The sequence below is a fragment of the Zootoca vivipara genome, chromosome 5 (assembly GCF_965207765.1).
Source record: "Zootoca vivipara chromosome 5, rZooViv2.hap1.1, whole genome shotgun sequence".
Classification (NCBI taxonomy): domain Eukaryota; kingdom Metazoa; phylum Chordata; class Lepidosauria; order Squamata; family Lacertidae; genus Zootoca; species Zootoca vivipara.
This window is the reverse complement of record NC_142588.1, coordinates 43,236,692-43,257,710: the sequence shown is the minus strand read 5'-3', so window position 1 is coordinate 43,257,710 and position 21,019 is coordinate 43,236,692. Positions and strand designations below refer to the sequence as shown.

Below are 21,019 nucleotides of genomic sequence, written 5' to 3'. Positions count from 1 at the left end.
ATAATAATATTTTTTATTTATACCCCGCCCTTCCTGGTTCAAAAACCCGGGCTCAGGGCAGCTAACAACAAATTTAAAACACTTCATTGTAATACAACATAAATGCAGCATAAAATACAGTATAAAAGCATGAATAACAAAAAAATTCAAGTTCAAGAATCAATTTGGGGGGAATACATCCAATAAACATTAGATAGTCACCAGGGCTAGCTGGCTAAATTAGATGTACTTGGGCCAGTGAGGAGGCCAGGGGAGAATTAGCTGTGAGGTCCCAGAGCAGGTAATCTTCATAAAAGGGGGGGAGGGGGGAAGAGAAGGGAAATAAAAGATCAGGCTGAGTTCAAATTAAAGGCCAGGTGGAATAGCTCTATCTTACAGGCCTGGCGGAAGGAGGTTAAATCCTGTAGGGCCCTAGTCTCATGGGGCAGAGCATTCCACCAGGTCGGAGCCATCACTGAAAAGGCCCTGGCCCTGGTGGAGGATAGTCTGACTTCCTTAGGGCCCGGGACCTCTAAACTACAAGTATGGTTATTCATGGACCTTAAGGTCTTCTGCAGGGCATACTAGGAGACGTGGTCCCATAAATATGAGGGCCCTAAGCCACAAAGGGCTTTAAAGGTAAAAACCAGCATCTTGAACCTGACCCTATACTCCACCAGGAGCCAGTGCAGTTGGTAAAGCACTGGGTGAATATGCTCCCATGGCAGCATATTCTGCACCCGCTGGAGTTTCTGGGACATTTTCAGGGGCAGCCCCGCATAGAGTGAATTACAGTAGTCAAGCCTGGAGGTGACCGTCACATGGATCACTGTGGCCAGGTTGGGGCGGGAGTGGTAAGGGACCAACTGCTTAATGCAGCGAAGATGGAAAAATGTTGCCTTAGCTGTTGCTGTAACCTGCACCTCCATGGAAAGGGAGGTGTCAAGGATTACACCCAAACTCTTAATGGAAAGCACTGACACTAATTGGGCCCCCGCAAAAGAAGGGAGTTGGTCCCTCATCCCCATGCCATCTCAACCCAGCCAGAGGACCTCTGTCTTCAAAGGATTTAGCTTCAATCGGCTCCCACAAAACCATCCAGCCACAGCCTCCAAGCATCTGGTCAGTGTGTCCGGGGCCGAGTTGGTGTGGCCATCCATCAGCAGATAGAGCCGAGTGTCACCTCAAGACTGAACTACTGTAATGCACTTTGTGTGGCACTAACTCTGTTCAGTGTTCAGTACTGTCAGGGACAAGCAGGAGTCCAAAGAGTGGGCAGAAGAGGCAGGGGCAGGAGGATGGTCCATCAAAAGAGGCCAGCGATTAGTGTGATTCTGTGAGCCACCCATGAGACAGGGAGAAGAGGAAGAGTCTGGGCAGTCAGAGATGAAAGAAGAGGTGGGGGAAGAGCTGCAGGAAGGCACGGAGGTGGAAGAGACAGTCCCAGAGAGAGTCAAACCATTAGAATTTCTTCTCCCCTCCCCCACTGTCTCCAAGGATGTGCAGGGGCTTGCAGTGATTGGAGAAGCTGGAGCTGCCACCCACTGTCAGAAGAATTGTACTGATGGAGGCATGCATGGCCCCACTGTTACTCCAACTGATTGGGTCAGAGCACAGTTCTGAAGAATCCTAAACATACCGTGTTTCTCATATTATAAGACACGTCTTATATTTATTTTTTCCTCAAAAAAACACACTATGGCTTATTTTCAAGGGATGTCTTATTTTTTTCCTCCTCCTCCTGCCACGGTCGACATTGCTGCTGCGCCTATCACTATGTCTTATTTTCGGGGTATGGCTTATATTCCTTGAATGCTTAAAAATCCTGCTATGGCTTATTTTATGGGTATGTCTTAAAATATGAGAAACAGGGTATTTCCCCAAAAGTAAGATCGTCCAAGGTTCACTGGGTCTTACTCCATAGTAAATTGGTTTCAGACTGAGATCCAGCGCTGAGGGCCTTCTGGTGATTCCCTCATTGCGAGAAGTGAGGTTAGAGGGCCTTCTTGGTAGTGGCACCTGCCCTGTGGAACGCCCTTCCATCAGATGTCAAGGAAATAAGCAGCTACGGTATCCTATTTTTAAAAGACATCTGAAGGCAGCCCTGTTTAGGGAAGTTTTTTATATTTAATGCTGTATTGTTTTAATACTTGATTGGGAGCCACCCAGAGTATCTGGGGAGACGCAGCCAGATGGGCAGGGTACAAATAATAAATTATTATTATTATTATTATTAATCTAGGGAAATACAGAGTCCCACTAGCAGAAGCCCATACAAGGACATCCACTAAGCAACTGCGCTTTCCCCCTCCCTCTGCACTCCTCCCCCCCCAATTGACTTGGGGTGTGTGGAAAACCCCCAGAACAGTACACAGGGGGGGATCGTTCTGTCTGGCAAACTGAAATGCTTGCATTGATGGAACAGTTGCCACACTGCTACGCTGAATTTCTCCCAGAAATGTTCAACAACAAGGAGATATATAGCTAGATTAACCTTGAACCTCGTAACCTTTCAAACCTGAGAAAAAAATATTGCCATTCCATACTGCAGTTTCCCATCTGAAATTCAACCCTGTTCTGATGAGTTTTCCATGTCCTCCATTCGTCTTAGGATTTATTTTATGCCTCTTATGAAGCAAAGGAAGAGAAGCAGTATGCATCTATTAAATGATTGAAAAAGATCTGTAGAAAGTTAACCCACATATCTAAAGTGACAGACGGCAGGAAATGCTGTAGGAGTGCATTTCCATGTAACTATTCCCCCAGAATTACTCTTGCAGTTGATGTCTCTCGTCTCTTGCCTCGTGAAAGCAGCCAGCCCAGCTTTTCAGTGCATGCGCCTGCATGGCTTTGAAACCTCTGTGGTGTGAGCCTGTCTTTTTCATGTGTGTTGCACTTGATTGCCAATTCTGAAATGAATATAAACATTTCCATTGTTGGCAGCCTTAGTAACGAAGGAGGCCTCCATAGCAATGTTGCTGAAGAATCTCCCAGCACAAGCGCACTTGTCATGCCACCAGATGTGACAGCAGTGGGGAATGTCCTGCACGAACGAGGAGGAGCGCAAGCAACGTCTGATATGTTGGAACAGGCCAAAGAAGAAGAAGACAAAAGCCTGCCTTTGTTGGAGCATCCTAAAGAATATGCTGCAGCAAGTCTTGAAGTAAGCCATGAGGGGTTGCTTGCCCTTGTGTCCTACCCAGCTTCTGTGAATGACCAAGACATAAGCAGTGTTCCTGCTGTATCCCTGGACAGTCGCTCCAATACAGAGCATCCTGCTATCCCTCTTGCAATAAAGGATGAGCGAGATCCAGGTAATGCTGGTTTGGAACGGACTCCTTTGCCAGATGTTGGCTGGATTCCAGGAGCTAGAACTGCACCAAGCACCTCAACTGAATTAGATCCATTACAGCAGAGCGAACAGACAGGTGGCAAGGGGGAGGCACATGTCATCCCATTACCCAAGAGGGGAGCAGAGGGAGACGACTGTAACATTCGAGAGGCCAGCCAAGAGGCAGGAGTTTTGGAAGTGGGTCACAACGAGCAGGCTGCGGTAAAACCAGATGGACAGAATGCAGATGGTGGAGACAGCCTGACAATGGAAAAGGAGACCTTAATCCCAAATTATCACGCAACAGGAGGTTTGGACGTTGAAAAATATGGAGCAGTTGTTGATGGTCTGAGTTCTGATGAGTTCAGTGCCGCCATTCATGAATGTAGCAGTGATGCAGCATTAAGCAGAGGGGAGGAACCCCACCAAGTTTCCCCCGAGAACAAGATGGAGCAATCTGAGGCTGGTCCTGCAATGCCCAGCTTGTCATTTAATGCTTCAGATCTGCCCCTGGCAAACATGATAGGAGAAAAGGACAAGAGTTCTCCATCTGAAAAGGAATGCCCTGATCAAGCCCAAAGTCAAGAGACCCAAACCCTACTTGTTACCGAAAGTGAAAATTGTGTTGTGGATTTGTTGGTTGGCTCTGAGCCTTCCAGTGGGTCCCCTTTGTGTGAGGGAAGTGAAAAGCGAAAAGCAAGCCCTGCGTCTGAGGACAGAGCAGAGCCAGCCAGCAGCAATGATACCGTACTAACTGAATGTGGAGGAAACATTGCTGTGGTTGACCCAGAAAAGCTTCTGTGTTTGATGAAGGAAGATTCTGCGGTAGATAAAGGGCTGTCACTGGGGGGAAGTACACAAGACTTCACCAGTGAGACTGAGCTTCCACAGCTCATTAAAAAAGAAAACATAGTATCTGAGGAAAACGAAGAGCTCTCTTTGGGAGAGGGTGGAAGTCAGGAGAGGCCAGTTTTAACTAGTCCGATTGTAGGTGAAGAGGCAGTCTGTTCTCAAGGGACGCTGCTCTCCTTTGATATTGACAAAAGACGAGACAACCCTGATGCTAACTGGAATGATTACTGGAGCTCTCTGGAAAATAGTTTCAGAAATGATACCAGTGGCTACACGTCAGAGAAGGATTTCAGTTCAGAACATAGTCTGAATGCACCCGAAGAACTGAGTCAGGGTTCAGAGAGAGCGAAAACAGACACATGCGAAAAAGAGGTTAAAAGCCTTTTGTCTGTTGAAGCACCAAGTTTACAAGGGGGAAATTGCTCGCAGAGCTGTGATCTTTTAAATCCCAGTGCAGAAGAGCTGACGCTCAGCCTCCCTGCCTGTGAAATGGCAGAGGAAGTTTGTTTAGAAGAGGCACATGGTTCACTGCTGCTGCGGTCTGAGGACAATGATGTTATGCAAAATAAGCAAGAGGGATCCTGGGAGGGCACGCTTGCGGAAAGAAGTGTGTGGGAGCTGGAAGGGCTCACTACGCATGACGTAACATCTGAAGGCAATGCAACATTGGCAGAAAAAACACCAGTTCCTAAAGCAGAGCTGGCACTTCTGGACATAAATGAATGGGCACCGACTGCTGAATGTGTTGCATTAGGAAAAGCAGGGATCCAGGAGGACACATCCCATTCTGAAAGCAAAAAAAGCAGCCAGATAGGTGGCAGCGATGCTGACTGTGTACCTGTGATTGTTGCTGAACAAAGCAGTACTGCGGATGAGAAAGAAGGGGATGAAAACAGGCACGAGGAATACAAAACAGAAATGAAAAGTCAGGCAGCCGATACCATTTTGGCACAACAACTCGAAAGCAACTTTGCCTCCCCGCAGCAAGAGCAGCAGGAACAAGTGACTGAAGCCAATGACCAAAGTATGAAAAAGGATTATTCTGGCAGCCCAGGGCTTGTGGAGATTGACTGCCAGCAGCAGACACTGGGGAACTTACATGATGGCAGCATATGGGAGCCTAATTATCCACTAAATAGCAGTGAGGGTGAAGCATCTCTAGAAGCTCTTCCCAGCAAGGTTGTGGATGTGGAACAAGTGGAGGGTGGTTTGATCCCATCTCCACAAGTGGACCTGAAAGACAGCTCACAGTCCCTTCCCTCTTTCTGCAGCGATCAACAGCACAGCTTGAACGCAGAACTCCAAAACTTGGATCACAACAACCTTAAAACTGTGGCAGGTCCCGAGGAACAAAAGACCAGGGAAACACCTGAGAGAGAGCATTCACTGGAGTTAAATGCACCCAGAAGCCTTCAGGGACTGTGTGAAAGTGAAATGAAAGTATTTATAGACATTCTGCATAAACCCCAAACAATACTTTGCGGGCTGGAGATGAAAAATGATTCCACAGCTGTCACAGATGAAAACGCACTTTTGCCAAGTATTTCTGAATCCACGAGAGATATTGTGCAAGGCGGCAACTTGAAAACTCTAATAAACCCACAGGCGGAGGAAAGCTGCCTTAACAAAGAAATAGCAAGCAAACCTAAGCAAGAACTCCCCGATTTGAATTCTTTGATTTCAGACGGTCTTCATGAAGGAGCAGATCCCAATGACATGATAAATGAGCAGTTGGGTGGTTTATGTGGGCTGACAGGCAGCACAGGTAAAAACAACACAGGTGTTGCAGAATGTATCCCAGGGGTGCAGGAAACTGTCACTGCTGATGCTGAAGAGCCACAGACCTTGCTAGTGGATTTTAAAATGCCAAGTGCAGAGAATGCTTATGAGAGCAACAGGACTGATCTTGCCCTGCCGCCTAAAGTTACAGAGTTGGCAGAAAAAGGCTCAGAGGCAGAAGAAATAAAAGAGAACTTTAATTTATTAGATGAAATTACCCTGAAAGATGAACTTGTAAAAAAAAGAAATGATGAACAGGACTTAACTTTCATGGCTGCTGAAAAAACTGGAACAATGGAATATCCTCCTGGACTCACAGAAATTGCTTCCATCAATACAGACAGTACTCAAAAGGCTGACTTTTTGCTGGCTGGCTCTCAAACAGACTTAACAGCTTCGCCGGCATTTTCAGACGACTGGGACACCAGAATGAGCCAACAGCCTACAAACTGCGTGTATCATGGTGTTGTGAATGAATTACAAAAAGAACTTACAGAATGCCAGAAGCTGTTAGGGACCAGTCCTGATTTGCAGGTCCCAGCAGCAGCTACAGCCTTACACGTAGATGGTACTTCAGTAGACAACAGAAAAGGCCTAAATCAAAAAAGGCCTAAAGCAGTACACCCAGACAATATTTTCACAGGGACAGCCCCAGGAAATGACGCTGTGATTCCTAACCCAAGTTTCTTTTCTGAAGAGCATGCCTTAACCTTACAGGACCCTGTTGGGGCCGGGCAGTCCAAAGGAAGTTTGTCACTGTTTAATTTCAAGAAGATGCAGGCCGAGACATCAGCAATTAAAACAAAAGGAGCAGAATATGATGTCAGCTTCAAAGCTCAGCAGTTTGACAGCTCAGGAGAATCTCTCTTCAGCCTTTCAAGCTTAGAAGAGCGGCTTCTGAGCCTTTCATCTCTCGGTAAGCAAGCAGGCTGTAATGAGGGTGTTGCAACAAATATCACCTGTGTAGATGACAAGCACAATGAGATAGGAGAAAACACAGGAGAAAATGCAGGAAAGAGCGAGAGTGTTTTTGTAGAGAATTTCAGCACCCCCAAGATGGGAATAGAGACTCCCATGCAACCTGCAGAGACCTCCGAAAAACAGCATGATGCTTCGACTTCCAGGTCCTTCGGCATTGGCTTTTTTGATTTCAGGAAGCATATTAGCAAAATATTTGAGAAGACAGTTCACAGTGCTCTGACTACGGAGCTACCCCACCTTTCAGCTGAAAGCAGTGCTGGTGAGAAAGACGACAGCTCAGTACCTAGAGAAATGCCAGAGTTTAAGCAAGTATTGGAAGAAGGGGATGGAAGCAATAAAAATGGCGAACCAGAGAGTGATCAGAAAACCGAAGGGTGTGTGTTGCCTTTAGAGGCTGGGTTTTTCAACCAAGCTGCTAAAGAGAAGGGAGAACCATTGACAAGCACTCAGGAATGCAGTTTGCCAGATGCCTTTGCAGAAAAGACCCCTATCAATGATTTTGGTTTCATTGAAGAACCTTTGACAAGTTCCCCAAAGTTTGACAGCAAAGTGGAGAGCTCAAGTAGTAGAATGCTGAAGGCAGAGGAAAGTGGATGTGTTAGTGCTGTGAGCAGAGACATTGATAGGAATCAGATGAGTCTGGAAGCAGGGAAGCAGCAACCTGCAGATTCTTGTCACCTGCCTTCTCCTTCTGACAATGACCTGCCTGCAATGATTGCTGCCTCTTCAGAAGTCACTCCTAAGAGTGATCTTGACAGAACTACCACAGCAAAGGCAGAGGAAGGTAATTTGATTAGTCTGTGCAATGCAGAACCAGGTTTATCTAAAGAGCTACTACATGATGGAAACCAATGCCATGACCCACTGCCAAGTGAAGACCAGGTAAACCAAGCGAGTGCCACTGATCTAGAGAACATGTCAGTATTGTCATCTCTTCTAGATGACCTTTGTGTACAGAAAGAACAAATGGAACAGTCTGGGATGCTGCCTGGTGAAAATCAGAAGGAATCCAGCTGCAACTATCCTTGGGATGGGAACACAGATGAGGACAAAGCATTTGTGGTGCAGCAGGAGGATGCCGTGGACAGTACAAAATGCCAGCAGGTGCCAACTGATGCTGAGGAGCAAAAGCAAGGACCAGACACAGAAGTACATGGGCTAATAGATTACTTTAAAAATGAAGTAAATCTTGATGGTGGTTCGTCAGGTGACTGCAAAGCAGAACCCAGTGTGCTTGAGGGGTGTGTGGCAGAAGCGAATGACATCATGTTGAGTACAGCAAAAACAGAAGCCCGTCTTTCTGTTGACACCCCTAAAACGGGTATTACCAGCATGTCAGTCGCTGATATAGGTGACTTGGCTCTGCAATCCAACATATGTGATCAAGGGACCGATGCAAAAAAGCATTCAGAAGCTGTTCAAGTGATGGAGCAAAATGTGTGTACGGATGCTGCTGAAACTGCCTCTGCAAATCAATGCAGAGAAGAGAATTTCGCAGATGAGAAGCCCCTTCGGGATGTCCAGGAAGAGGGATCAACTACTCCACTCCCTGAATCTGAGCACAGCCTCCCTAGTGAATTACCTGTTGAAAGGTACCTATTTTAAATTAAAATTAACCATAAAAGAGATTTATCTGCATGCTGAAGTTCAAGTAAGATAGCTTGAAGGTGGATTGATTCACTTACTGATTGCATAGAGTTAAGCTGGGTATAGTTTCTATTTTATTTGCAGTCTACTTGGAGAAAAACTGTAATATTCTTCTCAGAAAATGTTAATCTTAGTTAGGGAAAATGCACATTGTTGTTGGGAGTATTGACATAGTCTGGGACCTGTCAAAGCTGGAGTTTCAGCAACCCCCTCCACTTATTTATCAGCCCAGACATGCTATGATTTCTTAGTTTCCAGTCACTCCCTAATACCTAAAAATCAGGCAGCCTTGCAGTACTGAGAAGTGTAGACTTGTTTGTAGGTGCCTGCTTTTATACACATGAAAAAGTATAACCTTCAGTTTTTTTACTCTGCTGGTGTAAAATGTCCCTAAAATACTCAAACTTGTATTCCAAGGTGCTCTAGTATTCTGAAATGCCCCATTGATGCATTGCTTTATTATCAAATAGCACATAAGCAATATTTCATTTGAGTTGGTATATTGTATTGTTGCAGTCATAATAGGTGTTCAGATGTGTGGGATTTTTAATAGGGGATTTGCATGTCCAGGATATTTTGGTTGCCTGGTTCTCCCACAGAGGGAGCACCTTGGCCATTAAAAGCTGCAGGCCAGGGAGAAATTCAGCAGATTGACTCAATGTGCCTCTCTCCATCCCCTCCTCCCAAACTTGGAGGATCAGAAATGAGGAAGAAGTCTTAGGGTTGTATTCATTCTCGGAGTACATTTTTTTTGGGGGGGGGTAATTGGTTTGAGTTAGTCACTGGATACAGTCCTTAACTTTTATCTCCATTGCTAGAGCTATATTTTTATTTTTTTAAATCTAATCCCCATTAATAGCCAAAGTGCACATTGCACCAATGATTAACCTTTATTATTAACTTAAGTGTATTTTGGAGATTAAAAATATATATACTTACTCCAAATTTTAGGATAAGCTTTGTATGGATAATTCTCAAGCCTATGACATTGTGGCCTTCCTCTCCTCTAACAGTGTCCCTCCTTTTTCCATAACCTCAGCAATTCTCCTGAGCTCTGTCAATCTCTCCTTGCTGTACCTGAGAAGTATGCTGTAGGGCTAGCAGCCAAAGGCACCTCAGATGAGGCAAGAGACGACGTCAGAATAGAAAGGTACAGTGAACAGCACTAACTCTTTCAGAGGGTGTTACTGCTTTGTTTAAAGAATTGTTCTTCGCAGGTGCACATATCAGAGACTAAAATGGCATGTGTGTTTCACTGCCACTTTGTAGCGCCAGAGATGATAAATTAACAATGTTAAAGGAAACGGAGGGGTTCCTACAGCTTGTAACTGGCACTTATAATTTAAGTCAACATTTAGCAGGGTTTAAGCAAGGTTGACTCTCTTTTTTAGTGTTAGGATTCAGCATTGGGTCATGCAGATTATTAATAGGGCATGCTCTTATGCAACATTGTGTTCCTTCTCCTCCCTTCCCTCCCCACCCAAGTGAGCACATCTGGAATTAAGGCAAGTGTTTCCAGGCTAGATAGTGTGACTTCCAAATGTATTAACAAATTTTTTTGAGAGGAGGGGGAGAAAAGCTTCTTGCACCATTAACAGCTGGCTAGCATACAACATTTTAGTAGGGTGAACTTTTCTGCATGATGAGATGCTGGTGAGATGAGATTTTGGGTGTCCAGAAGCCATTCCAGAGGGATATGAACTTTGCTACCTCTTATGTAAGAATTGCCCTACCTGCAATACTGTTCATGCCATATTAATATGGTGCATTGGCCGATCATATAAACCAGGTATCCCCAAACTGCGGTCCTCCAGATGCTTTAGCCTACAACTCCCATGATCCCTAGCTAACAGGACCAGTGGTCGGGGAAGATGGGAATTGTAGTCCAAAACATCTGAAGGGCCGAAGTTTGGGGATGCCTGATATAAACGGTATGAGGCAGATTGTGTAGTAAACAGTAGCCTTAGCTGTTGTCACATACTTGGGGTGTGTGTAATAAACACCTGCCTAGTAAGCATGTATAACATACATGGAATATACTATATAGCTGCTTCAAAAACAAAATGCCCTTTGTGCATCTACTTTTTAGAGGAGAAGCTGTGACATTTCATAGGGGAAATAGCTGATGGCTTTGGAGAAATTCTGAGATTTATGAGAAATGATGTATTAGGGGGAAAATATGCAGGTTTTTGACTGCCTCAGAAATGCCTAGTGCAGGCATCCCCAAACTGCGGCCCTCCAGATGTTTTGGCCTACAACTCCCATGATCCCTAGCTAACAGGACCAGTGGTCAGGGGTGATGGGAATTGTAGTCCAAAACATCTGAAGGGCCAAAGTTTAGGGGTGCCTGGCCTAGTGCATTGTTCTTTGGGTCCTTGTTTTTTGTTGCTGTATTATATGGTAGATGTATTACATTTCCTTTCTGAATAAGGTACAGCTGGTTTGTACCTCAGATGCTCAGAGAGAATAAAAGGCAAAGAATGCATCTGTTTTTAAATAATGGGTGGCATACTTGGATACCTGTGGCAAACTGGGCTGTATCTTGAGCAGCAGCTGCAATTCATAACTCTATTTGCTTCATACTTGCACATGCTTCAAGAATTTGTTGTCACCTGTTTTTTCTGTCTAAGTATTTGTCCAATGTGGCAACAGCTGTTGCTTTTTGCGGGATTTTTTTTAATGCTCCACGCCTATGGATATGTACTTTTTGTATGCTGCAGAGACAGGGATATAGAATGTGAAGCAGAGATTCAAGAATCAAGGACTTCCTAAGGCAATTCAGGGGGGAAATTGCCTTTGCCCAGACTTGCTTATTACAGGAATGCGCAATTACAGGAGGAAGAGTAGCTGTAGCTGCTAACAGTATGCCCACTCATGCTTTTTATACTGCTCTGTACAGCCCACTCGTAGGCTTACTTTCACTGAATTATTATAGGCACCCTAATGTTATGTTGCAACGTTGGCCACGGACAATCCTTGGAATTCCCCTCCTCTTCTTTCATATTGTTGTTATCCTGTGCCCTCTGTCATTTGGATCCAATGTTTTCCACCTGGTGGTGTTTCAATAGTCATCAGCGGGAGTGTGTTCAGTTTTAGGTATGTGTGGGCAAAAGCTGCCTGTTTTAAAACTTTGGGCAAGTACATTTTGGGCATGCATGAGATTTCTGGTGTGTGACTCATCAGGCCTGCTTAAAACACAGAGCAGCTACTGAGTATTGTTTGCTGGCATAGTATTTCGTCAAACTTGGGACCTGTCCAGGGGAGAAGAAAACACCTCTAGAACAAAGAGTTCCTAATGACTCAAGCCAGAGAGGGAGGAAGGGAGGGAGGGAGGGAGATGCAAACAAGTAATTAGTCTGATTCAGGTGAAAATTACCTTTTCAAGGTCCAAACTTCTATGTTAGTGTTCCATCATTCTATCCTCCATAGTGTTTTTTTTTTAATAACCCAAATTTGTACCGGAGTGGAAATAAGGCAGACAGGGAGCGGCTGCTTAACTCTTTCCTCTCTGGCATTTTTCCCAGTTCAGATTCACCCGCCCAAGCTACTTTTTCACATGCCTGGAGAAAGATACAGGAAAGCTTCAGGCACTCCATGTCTTCTCCCCCCACAGGTGGAAAAGAAAAACAACTGTGGGTGGGTAACTTTAATCTTTAAAAGGGATTGAAATTGAATGGGGTAAGCAGCCTCCCTCCATGTACCCCTTTTACACTCAAATGTAGCCTCCGAGGGTCAGCCCAAGACATTTTGCCACCTGAGGTGAAGGACAAAATGAAGCCTCTGACCAGGCTGGCAGCTGGACAGTATCCTTTGCTGGACACCCAATTTGTGGTAGTGATGGGCAAATCTCTCATTTCCTTAACCTTAAAGTTCAGTTCTCTGCATTTCCACATCGGTTTGTGATTCCCACCCCCACCCCCAAAAAGAAGCCCTTGTGAAAATTTATCAGCATTTTACTGTGAATTTTTCCATATATGCCCAGGTTTGTATGCATGGAAAGTGCTCTTAACTGTTGCAGCTGAAGATGTAGCTATTACTCCAACTGTACAATCCTATACATGTCAACTCAAAAGTTGGCATCTGTCTGTCTTGAGACAATGGAGTGCACCTTGGGGAGTGAAGTCAAACCGCTGTGGCAAAAAGCATGGGCATTGTATATGGAGGTCCTGGGCTGCCCAGACAACAAGACCCACCCCCTCTCAGCTTTGCTGATGTCACCCAAAGGAAAGCAGAGCATTACGTTTGGCTGCAGGAGTAACCGAAAGGTGGCATACAAGGCACTATCCAACCACTTTAGGGACTGCACTCCGGATTTGTGTAGGGTTAATCCTTAGCCTTTTCTTCTCCTGAAGATGTCTCACAATACCACAGAGGTTTAAGGTCAGTTTCTTCCTTCTCCTAGATGGGCTACCTTCCAGGTTGATGAGCCCCACCTGCCCATCTTTTCCCTCTATGGCCTCTTTCTTGGTCACTGGACCCACTCAGAAGTAGGTCCCATTTAATATAATGGGGCCGATTCAGACTGCAATCCTATATTCAACACCTCAAAGCTCATCTCTGTGCTCCTGATCTCCTAGAGGCCCCCAAAGCAGCAGGCGATGCACCAATGCTGCAAGTATTGCAATAATGCAAGAAGGTTAATTCATCTTGTAGAAACTCATCTAGAGTTTGCACTCTTCCATTACATTTGTTCCCTTTATAGATCAGTGACGGGCATTATCAGTAAAAAACTTTTCAAGTTCAGGGCACTCTTGTGATTAGATGAAGTTTTTGAAATTCATTGCAGAGATAGGTCTGTTAGGCACTCCCTTCCTTCTAGAAATACCACAGCTAATAATAGCTTCGGCAGCATGCAGAGAAAAGCTATCCAAGCTTCTCAAAGGAAACTTTCTAACAAGTGGGTGAGCCTCACAATGAAAGGCAGATTGTCTGCTGGCTACAAGTTTTATTTAGGCATATTTACAGGCAAAAGTTTGAGCTAATTTATAAAAAGAGTGCTTGGAACTGGTGGACAGCCCTCCACCAGCTTCCTGTGTGATGGACCCATATTAGGAACTTGGGTCAGGAATGACCAGTTGGGAATATGATAGGACCAGGATGGACACAGTTTAATCCAAGCCAGAGATCTTAACAAGTAAAGAAGCTGAAGCAAAACAAATGAAGCATGGTTGCCTGTCTAGCAAAAAAAAAAAAAGGCTGAAGGCAGGAAACCAGTCTTTCAAAGCCTAGGGAAGACTGAAATCAAAATGGGGGGTGGGGTGGGGTAGGGCTGGTTCCCAGGGAGTTGATGTGAACCTAGAATGCATGCCAGAAGCAAGTTAGGAAGAAATGCAAGAAGGCTTGTCAGCAACAGCAGCTGGTCAAACAAAGCACAGAGCAAGGGCTCAACAGAAATATTTATTTCCTTGCTTTCATATCCCAGCCTTTCTTCCATCATAGAACTCAAGGTGGCATACACATGGTTCCCAGGCGGTCACTCATCCAGGAAGTGCAGCTCGAAATTTCTGGATGTAAAATGGTTAACAAGCAAGCAGTAATTTAGAAGCGGGCTAACTCTAGCCATGGGTGCTGGATATCACATTTTAGCTGAGCCCAATGGTCCATCATTGTGTTCAGGGATGGCTGTAGTCCAGGCATCCCCAAACTTTGGCCCTCCAGATGTTTTGGACTACAATTCCCATCATCCCTGACCACTGGTTCTGTTAGCTAGGGATCATGGGAGTTGTAGGCCAAAAACATCCGGAGGGCCGAGTTTGCCTATGCACCAAATCCAGGAGTTAAGATTAACTGTGCTCTAATGGCCCCTGCCATCTGCTTGGTTTGGGTGGCTATGCAAAGGGTTCACGATACTATGTGGCTTTTGGGTGTAATCTTCACTGCAGGCGCAAATGTGAAAGCAGGAGGAGAAAACAAAGGTGAGGGCGAAATGCAGTATATTTACAAATGGAGAGGGAAGAGAGCTTTCATACACAGGACCAAATGCTTCTCTAGCAAGGATGAGGAACCTGTGGCTCTCCAGAAGTTGCCGGACTATGGTTAACATCTTCCCTTACCATTGGTGTTGCTGGATGGAGCTGATGCAACTTTTGAGTCCAATAACTTTTGAAGGGTTGTAGGTTCCCAAGCCCTGTTCTATAGCCTAAATCAAAGCCAAATGCTAGTCTGCACCAGGAGGTCATTATCCCATACTGTACCCCATGAAGTCCTCATAAAGGGACATATTAGGGGTTTTATTGTTTTGAAATAGTAGTATATTATAAACAAATGACAATATTTGAATGGAATGCAAACAAAAACAAAAACACTTCTTGGATTTTGCCACCAAGTCCAAGAAAAAGGCAGATTGATTACTGATTTGTTTTTTTGTGGGGAATGACAATGACAACCCTTCTAGTTCTGGCTGTCTTTCAAGTTGTCTTGAGCCAACTTTTGTTTTCAGCTGGAAACTATGCAAAATGTCATGATTTCATAGCAGTCAATTTTGGTGGCTTCATGGAACATTTCATTGCTTAGGTTTGTAAGGGTTTATATGTCTCAGGGATTCAAAACCCCAGAATCACCCTGATGCAAATTGGAACAGAAAGGGAAAGCTCTTACCAACCCTCAAGACCACGGCTCCTGATATGTGCATGGCTCTAATTTTCAGTCACCACAAATGACTCCCAGGAGTTTTAAATTCATGAGCAGGAAGTGGTTTTAAATATAAGGCTCCACTTCAGTTTTCAGAAATTTTATCGGAAAATTGACATATATGCTTAGCTAAAATTGGAGCTACAGTTGAATATTAAGTCCTTGTAACTCACTGGAATTTATTTCTGGGTAATCATGCATAAGATAGCACTATTTGAGTCATTTTGTTGGCCTACAAAAAGACACCCATAGTTGCTCAGTTGAGGAATGGGGCTAAATAGTATAGTATCAAAAAAGAAATTGGTATTTCCTCAAGAACCCAGTACAAAGTGAAAAGGGTAGTTCTTGAAAATCTAGGGGTGTCTCTCCAGACTGCCACTATGCTGCAGCAGGGATTCAAGCACATAGCAGAAATTTGGGTTTGCACAATTAAATCAGATTAAAGTGAGCTGTCACTCTAGTGCAGGCACCCCCAAACTTTGGCCCTCCAGATGTTTTTGACTACAATTCCCATCATCCCTGACCACTGGTCCTCTTAGCTAGGGATCATGGGAGTTGTAGGCCAAAATATAGGGAGGGCCTAGTGCAACAAATGCACTTAAAAACAGACAATCAGCAGACTTTTTGTCATTTGGAAAGTGATGGGAAATGCATTGAAAAGTGTGGGATGAATGAATAACAGGAAGATGCATAAACACCGCACAAGCAAATCAGAATGAATGCTCTTTGCTGTACATCTGCCATTTAAACATAATGAACATTCAATAAACAATAGACATAATCTAACCACTGCAGGCCACTGTAATGCTTAACAGCAGCAAGAGAAGCTAAAACAGTGAGGGAAATACCTCGGTAGCCCTGGCCTGAAGTATGCCAGGGTGCCCACCCTTTCAAAGGGGAGGGGTAGCAAGATATCCCTCTAGAGATGAGAGGGGAGGTGTTCCTGCCCCCCTCTCAGCTTGGGCCCCCAAAGCAGATGATACAGGTTGGTCCCAAAGGTTCCAGAGCGGCAGGCTTTGGGATCACCCATCACCCAAAGGGTGCCTAAGAGAGTTTACTGAGCCCCTATTTCCCATTACCAAGCCCAGATTCCCGCACAAATGCTAAAGTGACTGAATTTACTTAACAATTACAAACCAAACTGGTATGACTGCAGTATGGAGTAGGTGAAAAAACGTGCTTACAGAGACCAATGTGCGAGTGAGCCCAAAATCCCTACTTGGTTGGCATAAGTCCATACTACGAACCAGGGCGGGTAAAGTGGGTGCTGGAAACTGTGGAGGTGTAGACTTATATAGCCTCTACTACGCCCATGCCATGTTTGACTGTGCACACAGTGGAGCATGGCTCTCCTCCTTTCCTCCAAGCTGCAAACATCTGCCTGCCAACCAGCACCTGCAAACCAGGCGGTGAAACTCTGGGCACCAGCAACATCTTAAAAACAGAGTCCTTTAGCGCCTTAATGATTAACAAATATATTAGGGCATAAATTTCAAGGGCTAGAGCCCACTTTGATAGATGAGTCATGTCACAGGAACTATCCGCAAAGTATTCGTTTAAGTGCCTATTTGGTTCTCTTGCTGGAAGATAATTTGGGTTTTTTTTCAAGTGCTGTGCAGTACTTGGAAGTGCTACAGAAACTTACAAAACTGGCTTGACTTCACGGAGGGCAGAAAAATGAATGTGTGTATCATAGCAACTGAGGGCTTGACAATAACTTCTCACATACTCAAAGGGGATGCCTGCAAGCCACCCTGGAATCATAGGGGTAATCCTAGGAGCATGAGAAGCTGTGTTCTACTGAGTCAGAGAGCCTTAGTCCATATAGCTCAGGATTATCTATGCTGATAGTCAAGGTTATAGGCAGAGGCTTTTCCAAGGCCTACCTGCACAAGCTGGGATTGAACCTGGGAATTCTACATGCAAAGCATAAGTTCTAGCAATGAGCTGTGGCTCTTCCTTGGTCTACTTTGAATTCCTACAGAATGAAGCTACCAGCCTGCCCCTAAAACCTTAACGTATCAGTACAGACTACATAACATGCTGTAAAGTAAAAATCAAGTGCAGAGTGCCCCTTATACCCAAAGATCAAGAATCACAGCACAAAGACTTCTTGGTACACACATTGGGATATGGAAGCTTAAAAGTCCTTCAATACACAAGGGCGTTTGATAGAGGAAAATGCCCAGTGAAGAGGAGTCATCATCGCAGACTATAATACAAACAATGCAATGCATTGACAATTCAGATCTTTTCTTTTTGACAGAGCTATTATCTTCCTCAAGGGACTGGAAACACTGTTAGCTAACTTCGCTTTCTATGTAGCTAAGCATTAAGAGCTACTTTTCTCCCATGCCAACAAAGTGTTCTCTGTAGTCCAACAGATCACTCACTTATCGGTTAAGCCTTTTGCCAAAGTAAGTTGCTTCTGTAAAGCGTATCCTCTTATTTTTCTGCCTTTCAGGTGCCGGCTAACTACGGTAGTATACAGTATTAAGAATGCATGTGTTATCTAGGCCTAACACTTTAAAAGAAAAGTTTTGCTACACTATTAAACATCTGTTCGTGCCTTCATCTAACCATACCCGATGGTGCTTCTGCCTGCTCTATGGCAAGGCTAGTTCTAGAAGGTGTTTTACTACAGAGGACTGACTCTTTCTTGTCACAGGACATCTGAGTGTATAGCAATCAAGTACAGAACATAGTCAGGTTGTTTCCTCCAGTGCAGAGGTGAAGTGTGGCTCTCCATAGGTTTTTGGGGACAGGCCAGCAACACATGCAGGGCTCCAAGTTCCCCATCCCTGCTCTAACATATCAAAAGAAACCCGGCATACAACAAAAGTATTCACTTTGCTCTTCTTTCCAGCTCCTAGTGCTTATTGATCTTAGAGGAAGTGAGGGAAACATAGTTTCCACCAGCGGCAGTAACAGCTTTGCTTTGTTAGGAGTTCTGTTTCTTGTCACACCAGTCAGTGTTGATTTTTTTTAGAGCTAGAGACAAAGCAACAGACAGCAAAAGAAAGGTGATCCATGCAATCTTCTCTTTTGATTTTCTGGATTTGGGGGGGGGATTGCTCCAGAATACTCTAGGAATACAGTACAAGTTACAGGTAGGTAGCCGTGTTGGTCTGCAGTGCATGCACACGAAAGCTCATACCAATGACAAACCTAGTTGGTCTCTAAGGTGCTACTGGAAGGAATTTTTTTTATTTTGTTTTGACTAGGAATATAAGACCAAGCTCTCATATCCGCCCTAGATAAAGCATTTGTACTATTTTACTATCTCTTTGACTGTTTCAATTCCGCTATGTTTGTGTAAACTTTTTTTTCTAAGAAGCAAGGGGTGCATCCTTAGGAATTGCCTTCATTTTATTCTCACAATGGTTTTGAGAGTTTGAGTGAATGAAGATGACTGGCCCAAGGTCCTCTAGCAATTTTTAGGCCTGAATGAGGATTTGAACCCAGGCCTCTACAATGCAAGTCTAACTCTCTGCCCCACTCTACCCCACAACAGTATGCTTTCCCTAATGATAGGGACATACAGTACATACAAACCAAAGTCTGTGTCTGTTTGTCTGTATATGTCCTGTTGAAGTACCGGTATACAAATCAACTTCTGCTGCACTTAGTCTGAACTACAATTGGTCAACCTACTGTATATTATTTGTATTATTTATTAAATCTGTATACCGCCCTTCACCCGAAGATCACAGAGCGGTTCACAACATAAAAATACAAAACAAGAATATAAAATGTGTAATAAAACTAAACCAAACCGAAAACCTCCCACAAACACATTTTAAAGGACATCCAATGTTAATTAGCCGAAGGCCTGATTGAAGTGAAATGTTTTCACCTAGCGCCTAAATATATGCAACAAACCCTGGCTCATCCCCATCCTCATAAGTCCACAGGTACTCTCCCCCCAGTAAATGGAAAGATGTCATATTTTAAGTGTCACTGCTACCCAACCCTTCTGAATTCCAGGCGAGCAGCTGTTTTAGGCCTCAATCCTTAGCAGGCCCCCTTACTTAAGAGAAAGCCTCCCTGAAATCCGTGGGGCTTCCTTTGGACTACAGATGCACAGAGTTAAGGCTATTATTAATAACCAAAGCCTACCCTAAAATCCTTGTGGAGCCGGAAAGAGGAACGAATTCATCTGCTGGCCAGGCGTAGCGCCCACTTATGCGACTAGCAAAAGGGCCCTTTCCCAGCGTGTGGCAGGTCAGGAGTTTTGCAGGACGAGGAGACAGACAGGGAAACTCGCCGTCACCAACCGGGGACTCCATTGTCAGCCGCAACCAAGGGACGCTGCTCCCTCCCCTCCCACGCCTCCCGTGTCTCTTTCAACTCCTCACCACCAGCTGTTAACCATAGCAGTTCTAATCATAGCTGCGGGGGCGGGCAAATGGTGGTGTTTCCCCTCTCCTTCCCCCTCCTCCTCCAAGGAGAACGCCCCAAGGGTAAACTCCCCCGCCCGCCCCGGGTTGGAATGGCGTCATTTGGTATAATCTGTCGAGGGAGCAACTCTCGTCAGTACGTGGGGAAAGTGCTTCTCCGCCGCCGCCGAAAATTCAAAACAGCGATCTGCTCGTCATGACTCAATAAGTCCTGGAAAGCAACTCCTGTAGGCGCTGGAGAGAGAGAGAGAGAAGAGGGGGAGTGGAGAGAGAGAGAAACCCACGTGTTCGGTTTCCCCTGGCACATACACACGCTGCTTTTGCGAGGAGGAGGGGGAGCCAGTGTGAACTCCAAACTCTTAGGGATCCAGCAGCACTTGGATCTCCTTCGGGATCTTTCCGAACAGTTTAGGAAGACGCACTGACTGGGGCGCGCGGGCGTCGAAGGCGTGCCGACATTCCAGGGACAGCCAAGGAGCCTCGGATGCCTTCGGACCACTGCCTGTTCGCTGGAGATACTCCCTTCTCTTTTGGGAGAATCGGGGGAGGAGCTTCTTAAGCTGGGCTCCTCTAGTGGGTTGTTTTTTTTTTTTAATAGCCACTGGCCTTTTGTGTGGCTCAATTTCCCAGCAGCTTTCCGTTCAGAGGGGGATCTGCAAGCCCGGAACGCAGGAGTTTGGAGATACTTTCCTGGGCTGATTCCCTCGTGTGTGAGATCAGCGTTCAGTTCTGCGGGATTCCACTTTAGAGCGTGCCTTGTTTCTGACTGGAAAGCTGGGATGTTTTATAATTACTAAGAAGCGAACGCTTTCTGACATGGAATTAGCTCTGCAGTGGATGGTGATAAGTTCTGGAGTTTTGTTTTTGTCTTAAAGCTGATTAAGAGTCCAATAGAAGCCCCCCACCCCAACAGCTCTGGTAAGTGTTAATTGTTTGGCTCTACAGATCTTGCCAGTAAATGACATTGGGGAAGTGGGAGGTTCTTGGATAACGCTATCAAAAAGTGCCCTTCTAAAAAGTAGTTTGGGGATTATTTCAAAACACTCCCCAGCCCACCCCCCGCTAATTGTACCAAATAATAACTCTTACAGTTTAGGTGCCGCCTTGAATCGCTCAGACACGTAGCAAAAATTAAAGGGGAATACATAATCTTAACATCCTGGCAGTTGAAGACATTTGTGCACATTGCTGTGAAATGTGCCTGAATTTCTCTGACTCACAGGATATGTTTACCAGTTCCATGGAGACATAGTGGGTTGGTTGGTCCTGTTACGCAGGGAAACTTCTGCCTTCTGATTTCATGAGCTGTAAATTGGAAGCTTAAAAAACCCGGAGTAGTCACAACACAAGGAAGCACAAGTGCTTTTGTTACTGAACAGACATGCCCGACATTTATCGGGATTGACGTCTATTGTTTTAA

At 44.9% G+C, this 21,019-nt stretch overlaps 1 protein-coding gene across 33 annotated transcripts in view; it reads left to right on the top strand.

Moving 5' to 3' along the window:
- The window catches only part of TACC2 (transforming acidic coiled-coil containing protein 2), a 173,719-nt gene that overhangs the window by 28,858 nt on the left and 123,842 nt on the right, over positions 1 to 21,019 (top strand). For 17 of the 33 annotated variants that reach the window (XM_035137490.3, XM_035137493.3, XM_088670466.1 and 14 more), the window contains 2 exons: positions 2,923 to 8,514; positions 9,609 to 9,719. The exons of 11 other annotated variants lie outside the window; for them this stretch is intronic. In XM_035137490.3, coding sequence (XP_034993381.3) covers positions 2,923 to 8,514; positions 9,609 to 9,719 — 5,703 coding nt within the window. Of the gene's footprint in view, positions 1 to 2,922; positions 8,515 to 9,608; positions 9,720 to 20,236; positions 20,518 to 21,019 lie in introns of those variants that run through there. 5 more of the 33 variants (XM_088670475.1, XM_060274798.2, XM_088670486.1 and 2 more) reach the window with 3 other exon arrangements.